Source organism: Microtus pennsylvanicus, chromosome 7 (assembly GCF_037038515.1).
Source record: "Microtus pennsylvanicus isolate mMicPen1 chromosome 7, mMicPen1.hap1, whole genome shotgun sequence".
NCBI classification, from domain to species: domain Eukaryota; kingdom Metazoa; phylum Chordata; class Mammalia; order Rodentia; family Cricetidae; genus Microtus; species Microtus pennsylvanicus.
Genome location: NC_134585.1, coordinates 107,342,251 through 107,355,125, shown reverse-complemented (window position 1 = coordinate 107,355,125; position 12,875 = coordinate 107,342,251). Strand labels below are relative to the sequence as shown.

General features: G+C 41.5%; 1 protein-coding gene across 2 annotated transcripts in view; it reads right to left on the bottom strand.

The window, feature by feature from the left end:
- Positions 1-3,289: 3,289 nt before the first annotated feature.
- The window catches only part of Ahcyl1 (adenosylhomocysteinase like 1), a 35,224-nt gene continuing 25,638 nt past the window's right edge, over positions 3,290-12,875 (bottom strand). The window contains exons 6-17 of one of the 2 annotated variants that reach the window (XM_075981641.1): positions 12,627-12,721; positions 11,721-11,827; positions 10,797-10,913; positions 10,487-10,550; positions 9,526-9,614; positions 9,093-9,163; positions 8,707-8,801; positions 8,529-8,627; positions 7,942-8,010; positions 7,548-7,626; positions 5,713-5,833; positions 3,290-5,289 (exon numbers count right to left, since the gene is read on the bottom strand). In XM_075981641.1, coding sequence (XP_075837756.1) covers positions 5,283-5,289; positions 5,713-5,833; positions 7,548-7,626; positions 7,942-8,010; positions 8,529-8,627; positions 8,707-8,801; positions 9,093-9,163; positions 9,526-9,614; positions 10,487-10,550; positions 10,797-10,913; positions 11,721-11,827; positions 12,627-12,721 — 1,013 coding nt within the window. In that variant the 3' untranslated portion in view covers positions 3,290-5,282. Of the gene's footprint in view, positions 5,290-5,708; positions 5,834-7,547; positions 7,627-7,941; positions 8,011-8,528; positions 8,628-8,706; positions 8,802-9,092; positions 9,164-9,525; positions 9,615-10,486; positions 10,551-10,796; positions 10,914-11,720; positions 11,828-12,626; positions 12,722-12,875 lie in introns of those variants that run through there. The other variant, XM_075981640.1, reaches the window with a different exon arrangement.

Here is a 12,875-nt window from a genome sequence, read left to right as displayed (position 1 = left end):
TGGGGGTGCTGGAATCTTATGGGGATCCTGAGAAAATTTAGCATTGTGGTTAAGTCTTGGCTGTAGTAATCTGTGATGCTGCATAATCTCAACAGCCTTGATGCTGTTTGGGATGTTAGATCACCTGGGTCATCACTTCCATGGATACCTTAGAGGGTCTTGCTCAACCAAACCATTATAGGAGGAATCCACAGCTTCTCATCTTCTGTAGAAACAGAAGCAGAACCTCTTTTCAAAGCAACATACTTAGACCCAAATTTTGAAGTCAAGATACCTTTATGTTGGTTTAGCTTAGCAGCCCTCACAATCAAAAGTCTCTCTGTAGTAAGCTCATTAAGAGTCAAAAAATCCAAAGAAAACACAATAGTATACATAATCCAGACTGTATATTTTCTCATTTTTATGTGGCTTATTATAACTTTATTATTTATTTAGTTTTGTTTTTTTTCGAGACAGGGTTTTTCTATAGCTTTGGAGCCTGTCCTGGAACTAGCTCTTGTAGACCAGGCTGGTCTTGAACTCACAGAGATCTGCCTGCCTATGCCTCCCGAGTGCTGGGATTAAAGGTGTGAGCCACTATCGCCCAGCTTATTTATTTGAACCTGTTTATTATCTTTAGTTTTTAATTTATGACTCTATCCTTTTCTTCCCAAGCCTATGTATATTCATCAAATACATTGTGACCCATTTAGAGGGTGTTTTGTCTGAAATCTGTCTTTATTGTGTATCTGTAATCATTTTTTGACCAGGAGAGTTTTAAAAATGCTAAGCGGGCATGGTTAGGACCAAAGCCAAGGCTTTGGCTGTTGGCTTCGCCCTGTTTGACTTTTTAACATGGCAGAGGTATGTTCACTGCTAGCTCTGAGAGCCATGCTTACTGACCCAACTCTGGGGGCGCAGCAGGTCTATGCTGCCATCAAGCAGCTTATAACATGCTGCCCACAAACCCTACTTAAGTGCTCTGTAGCAGGATCTCTCAAAAAAAAAAAAAAAGCATGAAACAGGAGGCCATATCTTAAAGGAGCTGTGCATCTGCTTGCCACAAGCAAACAGAGCCTATCTGAAAAAATATGGCTACCAAAAAGCCATTTCTGACCTTGTGTGTCTAGAATCCTTTTTTAAAAAAGCTTTCTCAGGCTTTCTGTGGATATACAATGCCCTACGTTGGGCACCATTTTTTCTCCTGCCCACCAGTTCCCGAATAACTATTCTAAGCCTTAATATTAATTACAAACTGTTTGGCCTATTAGCTCAGGCTTATTTATTAACTAGCCTTTACATAATCTTAAATTAACCCATTTCTATTAATCTACGTATTGCCACGTGGCCATGGCGTTACCTCACATCTTGCTTCTCTGGCATCTGACTCTGCCTTCTTTTTTCCTGTATTGTTTGGCTTTCCAGCCTCACTATATTTTTCCCTGCGATAGGCCAAAGCAGCTTATTAACCAATGGTAATGAAACATATTAACAGCATACAGAGGGCTGTCCCACATCAGCTATCCAGTGCCTATAATGTCTTTGCATTTGGATAAACGATGTGATTAGTTTTGCCATTGGCCCCAGGATGAACTATATCTTAATACTCATTTCTGATTTGGATGAGCCTCTGGAGTTACTTTTCAGCTGGTGCCGGAGTAAAAATTTTGAAGCTACTAGATTATTTTCTAGCTAAGATTTTCCCCCTGGAGGCTGGAGCAGAATTTCTGTGGCCTGAATATATGCCCTCAAATCCATCAGTTGAAACTGATTCACCAATGTGATATTAGGGGTGGGGCTTTTACGAAGTGATTATGTCATTTGGGTCAGAGACCAAATGAATGGACTGGAGGGAAACTGTTAGGTCCTGTTTGGATTTTCACTGTGAGGGTGCAAGAGGCACCATCTTGGAAGCAGAGAACAGCCTGTTTCTGACACCAACCTGCTGATTACTTCATCCTGACCATCTCAGCCTCCAGCAATGTTGAGAGTAAATATCTATCCTTTAGAACACCAAGTTTCACGAATAGTTTTGTGTGTATGTGTGAAGGTCTATATGCATATGTGTGCATTTACTGGCCAGAGAATAATCCCAGGTGTCATCCTTAGGTACAGAATCCCCCTTCTTCAAGACAAGGCCACTCATTGGCCTGGAGCTCAACAACAGGCTTGAATGCCCCAGGAGTTCTCCTCTGTCTCCTGTGCTGGGGGTTATGAGAATGGGCCAGAGCCCACAGGTTCTCATAATCGCAAGGCAAAAACGTCACCAAGTCATCACATGTTCTTTTAAAGCATCAAGAACTAAGACAGATATCCATATGTATTAGCCAGCTTTTCATCACTCTTGTAAATACCTGAGAAAACCAACTTTATTATTATTATTAATTTTGTTTTTTTGAGACAGGGTTTCTCCGTAGCCTTGGAGCCTGTCCTGGAACTAGCTCTTGTAGACCAGGCTGGCCTTGAACTCATAGAGATCCACCTGCCTATGCCTCCTGAGTGCTGGGATTAAAGGTGTGTGCTACCACTGCCTGATGAGATAACCAACTTATAAAGATAAAAAAAATTATTTTGGGAAGCTGGAGAGATGGCTCAGCATTTAAGAGCATTGACTGCCCTCCCAGAGGACCTGGGTTCAAAGCCCAGCCCCCATGTGGTAGTTCACAACTGTCTGTAAGTCCAGTTCCAGGGAATCTGACACCCTCACATAGATATATATGCAGGCAAAACACCAATGCACATAAAACAGAAATAAATAAACCATTAAGGACAAAAAACAAAACATTATTTTAGCTTACAAATTCTGGAGGCATGTTTTAGTCCATGACTGACTGGTCAATTACTTTGGGTCTAACAGTAAGATAAACATTTAAGGTGGAAATAAAACTACTCATCTCACTAGCCAGGAAGCAAAAAGATGGGTGATGTCACACCCATTCCTTCCAAGGGCACTCTCGGGTCCTTCAAGTGACCCAAGCACCTTCTATTACGTCCTACCTCCTAAAGGTTCCAGTATACCTCTCAATAGTGATGTCAGTCTTAATGCACTGACTTTTAGGAGGATGTTCAACATCCAGATCATTGCAATTTAAGACATCAATGACAATAGTGCAGTGGTTTAAGCCTATAGTCCCAGCTACAGGGAAGACTGAGTCAGGAGGACTTAAGCCAAGAAGTCTGAAGCTAGCTTATGAAAGCCAGACCTTGTCTTCAAATGGCTTGTCTCATCCTAGGAAATGGGGTCTAATGAAATTTTGCTATTTAACCAAAAAAAAAAAAACCCCAAAAAACACAAGACTACCAGTAAACCTTACATTTTAATTGACTTTAATGATTATTGCTCATCTGCAAGGATTAATATTGCATTCATTAAAAATCATTCAATACAAAATGATTATTTTCCTCCCAAGTTGGTCTCCACATGTTCCCTCTGATGCCAGACATTTTCCAGTGGCCTTTGTTACATGGCTTGACAGAGACGAGCCCTTACCTATTATTCCTATGGACACAGTAATAGACACAGGACCAGAGGGCAGATTAGAGGACAACAAGAACTGGGCCCCTTCCCTCCAGCACAGCTGACCAAATGGATACACTGTTGTTGGCCAAGGTAAGTCCCTCCTGAATGTGGTGTTCTGACTGGCTGGTTAAGTGCCCTAGGAACGGGGTCTTCAAATGTTAGCATATATAGAGAAGAAAGCACGATCACATTGGCAAGGAGCAAGAAGAGACTGAGTAGGGAGAAACGGGAGAGGAAAGGCAAAGAAGTTTTGGCAAGATAATTGTTCCCTGCTAAGAAGATGCAGGGCAAAAGCTTTCCTTTCTTGTATTTCTCTTTTTGATGCCTGTTTCTCTAATCAGTGGAAAGAGAGACGTAAACATTTCTAGTACCTAGAATTAACGCATAACCCATCTTTGAAGGATCACAAGCTAGAACACGTTCAGGACTTAAAATCCTGGATAATTATATACTTAAAGCTTGTGAGCATGAAGCTCATTTGACCATGCAGAGATACTGGCTAGCAGGGTGAGTGGCCTGGGAATAAATCTCTCTGATCATTAGAGGGCCTCTTGGAATTATCTTGGAACATGAATAAGGATGTACTTTCTCTACCAACTCTTCCTTAAGATCTCAGCTTATAATTTTTATTAATTTATTTTTTTGTGGCAAGTGTCAATCAAAAGCGGCACCATGTCTATAAAGCTAACACCAGACAAAGCCTACAGTTCTGGACATATTATATAGTTATATTTGTTTCACCTTGGCCCAAGTTATCATTCTTTCTTCCCATCTATACAAACATCCCTTCAAATAGTTTAGGTTGCAGAAGCACAGCTGCCCACAAGTTTGCTCTTAAAGGATAAACCCTAAAGATGGGGCTCAGTGTTTTATACTGAGTAATGGCTCAAGAAATTGGCTGTCAGCATAAGCTGCATGAGGCAGAGCTAGGAAATTTTGCTTATGGCTCCAGTTCACTGATGCTATAAACTATGGGCTAGAAACACAAGGGGCTCATCAGAGTCTGAGACTAGTATTTTTCTAGCCTCACCTCTTCACACTTCGCTTCAAAGGTTCAAGAGATATTGGTAACCACCTGAGCTGTTCCTCAGTGTCAACATAAAATTTTTCCTTAATTTAAAGAAATACAACAGAAATAAATGCTAAGGGACAAAATTCAACTTGATAGAATGCAGTTTAGTTAAAAACTACAACGAGCGAGACTGGTGGAAGGGCTGAACTACAAATCCAAGTGAACCTACTGAGTTTAACAACACAACTCTGCGCCAGACATGCCACCGTACACAGGAAACACAGCTTAGAGTTTCTAGGGGGAGTGGACATGCACCACCTACATCTAACCTACCTGGCTGGAAGGACCATCCTGGCTCTTCTGAAGAAGTGAAAGAGCACTAGTTCCAGCAGCAAGGAAACTGGCTCTTTTAAGGCAATTTAGACACTGCAGATTGTTCCACATAGGAGATATCTTAGCATTTTTTGTTAATAAGATAATTAAATACAACCAAAGTCCCCAGAAATGGTTAAAGAATCGACTTTCTGGGCTGCAGAGTTAAACCCTTCTTTAGTGATTACAGTGAGAAACCTTCGACCTCAGTTTCACCTAAAGAGCCATGGAGCAAGTTTCTGTGTGGCCTGCAAAACTCGAATGATGAGATGAGAAAACAAAAATGAAATTATAGAAAAAAATCAAAAGGAAAGTAAGAAGAAGAAAATAAAAGTTATCTTAAAAAATACTCTATTAGAGTTGGGTGGTTCATGTGGACTGGTCACTGTAATACATCCGTTAGTATCTGAAAAGAGAGAGATGGACCAGTTAACATGCCGTTTATATGAGCATCAAGGGATCAGCTACAGTATTGTCTCCAGCTTCCTCCCAGCCCAGACTGGAGAGTTTTCTACATGGGTTCCTCCTGGGGTGAGGCTCCCCTTCTAAAGCTTTAGAATACTTCTAGTTCTTTACATTTATTGGCAGATTCACAATTTTTCTACCTTGTTAATCTGGTTTTCTGCAGGGCTGGGGACTGAACCCATGGAGTGACTCCCTGTGATAGGCAAACACTGGACTCAACAACCTGGTCATTTTCCTGCTAATTTGCAGTGGTGGCCTTATACTCTTCAATAGCAGGCATGACACACCTTTGCTGAAGAAAGCTGGCTGTGCTGGCTGATCTAACATTGGGGAAGAAGCTCTTTATTGTCTTTTTCCTAGTTACCTGTAGTAATTAGGTTTGAATGGCCCATTTTTGTTGAGTCCCAGATACTTTGCTTGGTCATCTGTCAGTTCGGTCAGGTGGGCATCAAATGACGGCAGGTGCAAGCTGGCAACATATTCATCTAGGAAGAGAAAAGTAGCAGGGGAGCAGGAGACTTGTCAGATATGCTTCCTAGGATAGTCTCCCCCTCTATCTTCATTTTAAAGCCATTTAGGAAGACAACAAAAATGGAATAATCCTGAAAAAAACCACAACTTGAAATATTTGATTAATTAAGAAAACTTTCAAAGCTGCAAAGAGGGAAATTACCTCTTTTAGTACCCACAAGGGCAAGTAAAGGCCATCTACCAGGTCAGCACATGGGTACCTTATATTTCCCCATCTTTCTCTGTCAGATTAGGCTTCACCTGAGTGGTTACCATGTCATATACTACACTCAGCTTCCTGCGGCAACTTCCTTAACTAGATTAAACTATCGTTTAAATCATGAATCACAAAGAAGATTCCAGCAGGTTCAAAAGAGCCTACTGTCACTGACATTTATTTAGGGTAAGGTTCCTAAAGCCACAAATTTTAGGCTCATGGATTTTTAAAAAATATTTATTTATTTATTATGTATACAATATTCTGTCTGTGTGTATGCCCACAGGCCAGAGGAGGGCACCAGACCCCATTACAGACGGTTGTGAGCCACCATGTGGTTGCTGGGAATTGAACTCAGGACCATTGGAAGAGCAGGCAATGCTCTTAACCTCTGAGCCATCTCTCCAGCCCGGGGCTCATGGATTTCTAAGGCATATGTTTACTACTGTTCCACAGATAAATTTTCCTAACTTTTATGAATACAACTTCTTAAAAAAAAAATCTAGCAGCTAGAGACATGGCTCAAAAGTTAAGGCGCTTGCTGATCTTCCTAGACCCAGGTTTGATTTCCAGCACCCATGTGGCAGCTCATTTGTAACTTCAGTTCCAGGCAATCTGATACCCTCTTTTGTCTTTGACAAGCAACAGGCAAGCCTGTAGTCAGATATACAGGTAGGCAAAACACCCATAAAGATAAAAAAAAATCGTAACACCCACATACATAAAAAAATTAAACAAACAAAAATCCAAGAGCAATCATTTGAAGAAAACAGAGTAAGAATTTAATTTTTTTAAATGTGTATACATCTTTTCCTGCATGTTTGCACCACATGTGTGCCTGGTGCTCATCAAGCCCAGAAGAGGGCACTAGGTCCCTTGGAACTGGAGTTACAGATGGCTGTGAGCCACCATGTGGGTGCTGGGACCTGAACCTGAGATCTCTGCATACGCAGCAAGTGCTCTTAACCACTAGCATCTATCTCTCCAGCCAGCAAGCTGTCTTTTAGCTTAGTCAAGCATCTGGACTAGCTAAATGTATGTGCTGGGTACCACTATGAAGAAAGGCAAAGGGTTAGAGATGTTTATGCCACATGAACAAAGTTTAAGTAATCATACGGAGGTACAGAAGGTTGAGAAAGAGAATGATAGGACAACTTGTTTCTGTTTCTCTCACTTTGGTCTAGGCTGTACTTAGTTGCACTGGGAAATCTGATGAGCTCTGGAAGGATAAGAACACCTTCCTTATTTAGCTCAGATTCTACAATTCTGTAAAACACAGTGTTATCCTCATGTTATTACTCATAAAATATGGAGGCTCTTGGTGCTAACAGAATGCCTCCTAAGGCCAAGCATCTATTAGGCACTAGAAGAGCAATCAGAACCCAATTATATCCAGTGATTTTTTTCAGGAAAGTAATTTTACAAAGCCATGCAGCCAACCAGGATTAATGCAGGTTTCAGCTTCTACTCACCCATTTTCTTAGGAAGTAAGTACACATCCTGTTTGTAGCGCCCCTCAGGTGCATTATAGAGTTCTATCAGTGCCAAAGCCTAAAGTGGGGAAGAGGACCAGGGAACAAAGCACTTCTTAGACAGGGACATAACAGTGCTCATCCTGAGAGCACTCAGAACTCTGCCCTGAGATAAACACTAGCTGATATAAGTGCAAGTGATGTTTTGTTTGGTTTCTAACAAGAGACACACTGAAATAACTAAGCTGAACACTATAATTTCAGCTGAGCAGTCAATACAGAGACACAATCAGAGGAGAAAGTGTGAGCCTCAACAACCTAGGACAAGAAGTGCAATATTCTCACCAGAACCCTGATCTGTACTGTGCCCAGTTCCATATATCTCACCACATACCTGTGTTGTAGCTGTGATAGAGAGAACAAAGGTAGGAACTGTGGAGCAGCTCAAATTGAGTAAACGACCCTGGAAGGGAAGAGAGATGAGCTGCCGTCTTTCAGATTCTCAAACACAGGAAAGAAAGACTTTACACCCTCTGCACTCCACTTGGAGAGGAAGAATTACAGTTTCAGAGCAGGACTCCAGGTTTTAGTACTTTACAAATCTGTGTGAAGGCTGAAATCAGTCAAGGGCAGGAAACAGTGTATGTACTTAGCAAAAGGGAGGTTTCCCTGAGTGCTTCTCTTTTAGGGGATAGACCGTTGGGGAAACACACCTCTATCGGAAGACAGGACTCCGAGGAACATGGGTCCTAGTATTTCCCACTGTCGCCCCCTCCCCCCCGTGGATCTAGTACCCTGTACAGTCTTCGGTGTGTGTTACCCCCCCCCCCCCCGTGGATCTAGTACCCTGTACAGTCTTCGGTGTGTGTTACCCCCCCCCCCCCCCGTGGATCTAGTACCCTGTACAGTCTTCGGTGTGTGTTACCCCCCCCCCCCCCCCCCGTGGATCTAGTACCCTGTACAGTCTTCGGTGTGTGTTACCTCTGCAAGAAGGACAACTCGTTTGCCATCAGGCCAAATGACATGGTCCACCTGAGAGCGCACTCGCTCCCATGTTAGCTCTGGAGTGCGGAGGCTGGTCTGGAAGGAAGAACAGTTAGTCCGTTGTGGCTCTAGTGAAATGCAGACAAAAGCACAGCTCTAACGGGAGAAACCTCACCACATCGATTTCCGTGTTGGAGTGGCCCATATTGCATACAATGCAACTATTTTTCATTCGGTCCAAATGCTCCCGTGTCACCACATTCTTATTTCCTAAAATAAAGAAGAAGATGCTGGGCACTTCAAGTACCAGCTATTTCCAGTTAGAACCTGGGAGACATCTGCTTCCATAAAAGAGCTTGCACACACTGTGAGAAAGATATGTATAACAAAATATGAAAAATCACCAAGGGAAAAGCTCTTTCTTTTGGAAAACATTAAAAGTTCTGAGAACTTACTCTAAGTCTGAGACTTCATACAGAGAGGTATTTCCTTTTGTGTCCCTTTTGAGATTCAGCCTGAGAGTTAACTTTGCTCTACATGTACCAAGGCACTGATACTCACCTGTGCAAGTTATTACAACATCGACCTGCCGGATGACTTCATTTAGCTTCACCACCCTGAACCCATCCATGCTGGAAGGAAAGAAGTAACACTATAAGCAAAGCAAACTGTGTGTGTGTGTGATTGATAAAACTTTCTGAAATGATCACGAAATTAGAAAACAAAATCTCCTTCTGAGGTAAAAGATAACATTATCTCCCAGAAAAAGTAAGTGGTAAGTTATACTAAACTGCATACACACTGGCTCCTGCAGAGCCCCAAGATTCTACACAGGAAGAAAAAAATGTCAAGAGGCCCTAGAATTAGTGTGAAGGGAACAAAGCATATTATTCTTCTCTTCCTGGGAGACTTCTATGAAAAACAACCAATCATCAACTCTCAGAAATAAAAAGCACGTATATCAAATCTAATAGACTCATTACTCTAGCCTTACCAGGCCTGCAGAGCACAGATGGGGTCAATTTCTGTGATGTAGACAATTGCTCCAAGGGCCTTGAGAGCAGCACAGCAGCCCTTTCCTACCTGCAGAACACAGGAAAGGCAAGTTGCCAGGTCTAATAACATGATCATTGGGGGCAGACAAGGTTCTGAGGAGGCAGGAATTAACCTTCTTTGAATTACTCATCATTTAAGTGAACACTCCAACCCAGCTGGAGCAGAGAGAAACCTAAACCAGGTTGTAAACTTCAATTAGAGATAATTTAGTAGACATGTTGTAACAAGAGTGCGGGAGAGGGAGGCTTTGAGTAACAGTTAACATTATGGAAACAAGATCAAACAAGAACAACTCTGAGTTTGTATTCCATAAAAACCCGGTGAACTCACTGGCAATGTGTCCACTCAATAGCCAGCAGCCCAAGAACTTTAGTGGTCCATTGCTGAAGACAATAATAAAACTTCCTAGACCCTATTCCAGTTTAGAGACAGTCAACTATAATGTCATGTCAGTTTCTCCATTCTAATGCAAGTCATAAAATGGGGATAAAATGCTACTTATTCACTTGAATTGTATTTCATAAAAGATTATAACTAGGGAAGCAATAATGTTGACATCAATCAATAAGAAAAACTGGCAAAATATGAAAAGTCAATACATTCTATACCTTTAATTCACAAATATGAAGAAGACTTTTGCTATTTTCTTTTTTTTTTCTTGGTTTTTCAAGACAGGGTTTCTCTGTGTAGCCCTAGCTGTCCTGGAACTCACTTTGTAGCCCAGGCTGGCCTCACAGAGATCCCCCTTCCTCTCCTCCCGAGAGCTACTGTTTTCAAGCATAGTATGGAAACATACTCTGATCAATTCAACAACGTTTCCAGCCTGACTCCTTCACCCAGTGTTTCTATTAAGCCCTTCTGGTAAGAAAAAACAGAGACACAGGGGCCCAGCTATTTACCTCACCATAACCACACACCACCACTTGTTTCCCACCAAACATCACATCTGTGGTCCTCTTCAGGCTGTGGAAAAAGACAAGGACTCAACTCAAACAGTATTAGCAACTCAGTCCCATTGTACCAAATTAAAGCATAGGGCAATGCCCAAGAGAAATTCAACTGGAAGCTGGCTGAGGTCACTGTGAAACAGGCCCCTTTAATGACATGTAAAGGAGGGAGACCACAGAGGCAAGCTGTAGGTATCAGACTAGCATGACAAACAAATCCCACTGGTTCCCTACAAGTCTGAATATACACATTTGAACATACCCATCCAAAATGGATTCTCGGCAGCAGTACAAGTTATCAAACTTCTGTTTGGTAACAGAATCATTGACATTCATGGCTGGAACACAGAGCTTGCCAGCTTTGGAGAGCTGATACAGCCTAAAGGGAGAAGAAGCCACAAAAACAAACACATACCAAGTTAGGTGATAAAACAGTACACAGCAAAACCTGCTTCAAATCCCATGCTGCCCTCCTCAGTGTTGGTTATCACCTAAGTCTTATTTATTTGGAAACATGATTATTTTTTGTCATTTCTCAACTCATTTCTTCTATCTTTACCCTTTAATTTTGGAAGGAATATATACATTTTCAGTTCAAATAATTCACTGCTCTTCCACAAAAGGAACACTATATTCTTAGGCCAGCATTTTTCTAGCTTTAAACACTCATGTCTACTTCTGGTAAACAAAGATTACAATGATTTTGATGTGGTTTCCTGTGTCTGTGAGAACAATCATGTGCAGTGTGCCCCCAGTAGAGCATTACTCCTAGATAGCATTTAGTTATTTCCACCAAGCCAAGAGTGCATCTCCAGTTTTACTTTTTCTTACATCACATGTAGTTTTGCAATAGGCTTTCCCCTCCATATTTAAAATGTAAGACTACAATACAACATTGAATACAATTTTCCAAGACACAATATTTGCTACAGCCCTTCCCCCAAATAATTGATAATAATTATTTAGTGGAATAAATGGGAGAGGTAAAAAACATGTGAATTAGAATCTGGAAAAAAAATTCCTTCTAAGGCAACTTTGATTTTCAAGAGTAAAAACTCAGTTTTATCCAAGGAAGACACTCCCACTTAGTTATTTTACGTTTGAAACACAGCCCTAAAGCCTAGGAGAGACCAGAAGAATTTGATGAGGCAAGGACACAAGGGGCAGCTACTCCAGAATCTGTTACCTGTGAACACCAGTCACGCTCTCTTCCACAATGCCTCGGATCTTCTTAAACACGTTTGGATACTTCTTATAAACCCAGTGGGTTAAGTCTCCCCCATCATCCAGGATCTACAGAACAGCCAGAAGACTTCTATGGGCATTCAGGCTGCTAGAGCTAGGGGGAACTTTGAGCCCACTTTCTACACTAGTGAGAGAGCCCTGTATGTCTTGGAAGAGCACTTCTTAAAGATCCACAGAGTAGGCTTAGACAGTGGAAACAGTTAAATCTATTGGTGTAAAGTGGTTAAAAGAATTCCTAAATGTGTTCTGGGCTACAGTGGAAGATTTTGTTTTGTTTTGAAGATTGGATCTTGCTATGTTGCTCAGGCTGGTCTAAGCAAGGACTCCTCCTGCTTTAGCCTCTCAAATGCTGGGATTACAGGCATGCACAACCATGCCCAGCTACAGTAAACAAATTTTACAAATCTTGGACTCATTTTCAGTCTAGCTGAAATATGCAGCTCCTTGAATGCAGAAGGAGAGCTGGGGCAGGAAGGGAAGAAATAAAAGTCCTACTCCAAAGAGGGACCACATCACTTCCTTCTGTTCATTTTGTTGTGTTTTCAACCATGTCCACCTAAGCTTACCCTTCCCCCACATTTCCATTCAGTACTCAGACACTTTTTTCCTTTCCTTTCTTTCTTTTCTTTCCTTTTCTTTCTTTCTTTCTTTTTTTGGTGCTGGAGATTGAATCCAGGGCCTTGTGTGCCTCAGACCCATACCGAGTAGGTATTGTGTTATAAACACTTTAGCAATAGAGCCAGTAAATAAGATCAAACATACAAAAATATATTTAGGGAACCATGCTTTAAGGGAGAAAAGGAAATAAATCCATAGTCAAAAGTATGGAATGGACATGAATTATTACCATGTTAGCTTGCCACCCATCCATGTTGACACAGCGGTCAATGCACCACCAGAAATCATCTTCCGACTCGCCCTTCCAAGCGAACACTGCAACTCCTATGGAGACAAATAAATCAGCTATCTTCCTTTGAGGTGCATCCTACATCAGTACCACTTTCTGAAATCCATGTGAAGAATGGAAGACAAGAAACAATTCTAAAGATGAAACTTAAAGAGTAAAAAGTAAAATCAAATAGTACTTTCAGTTTAG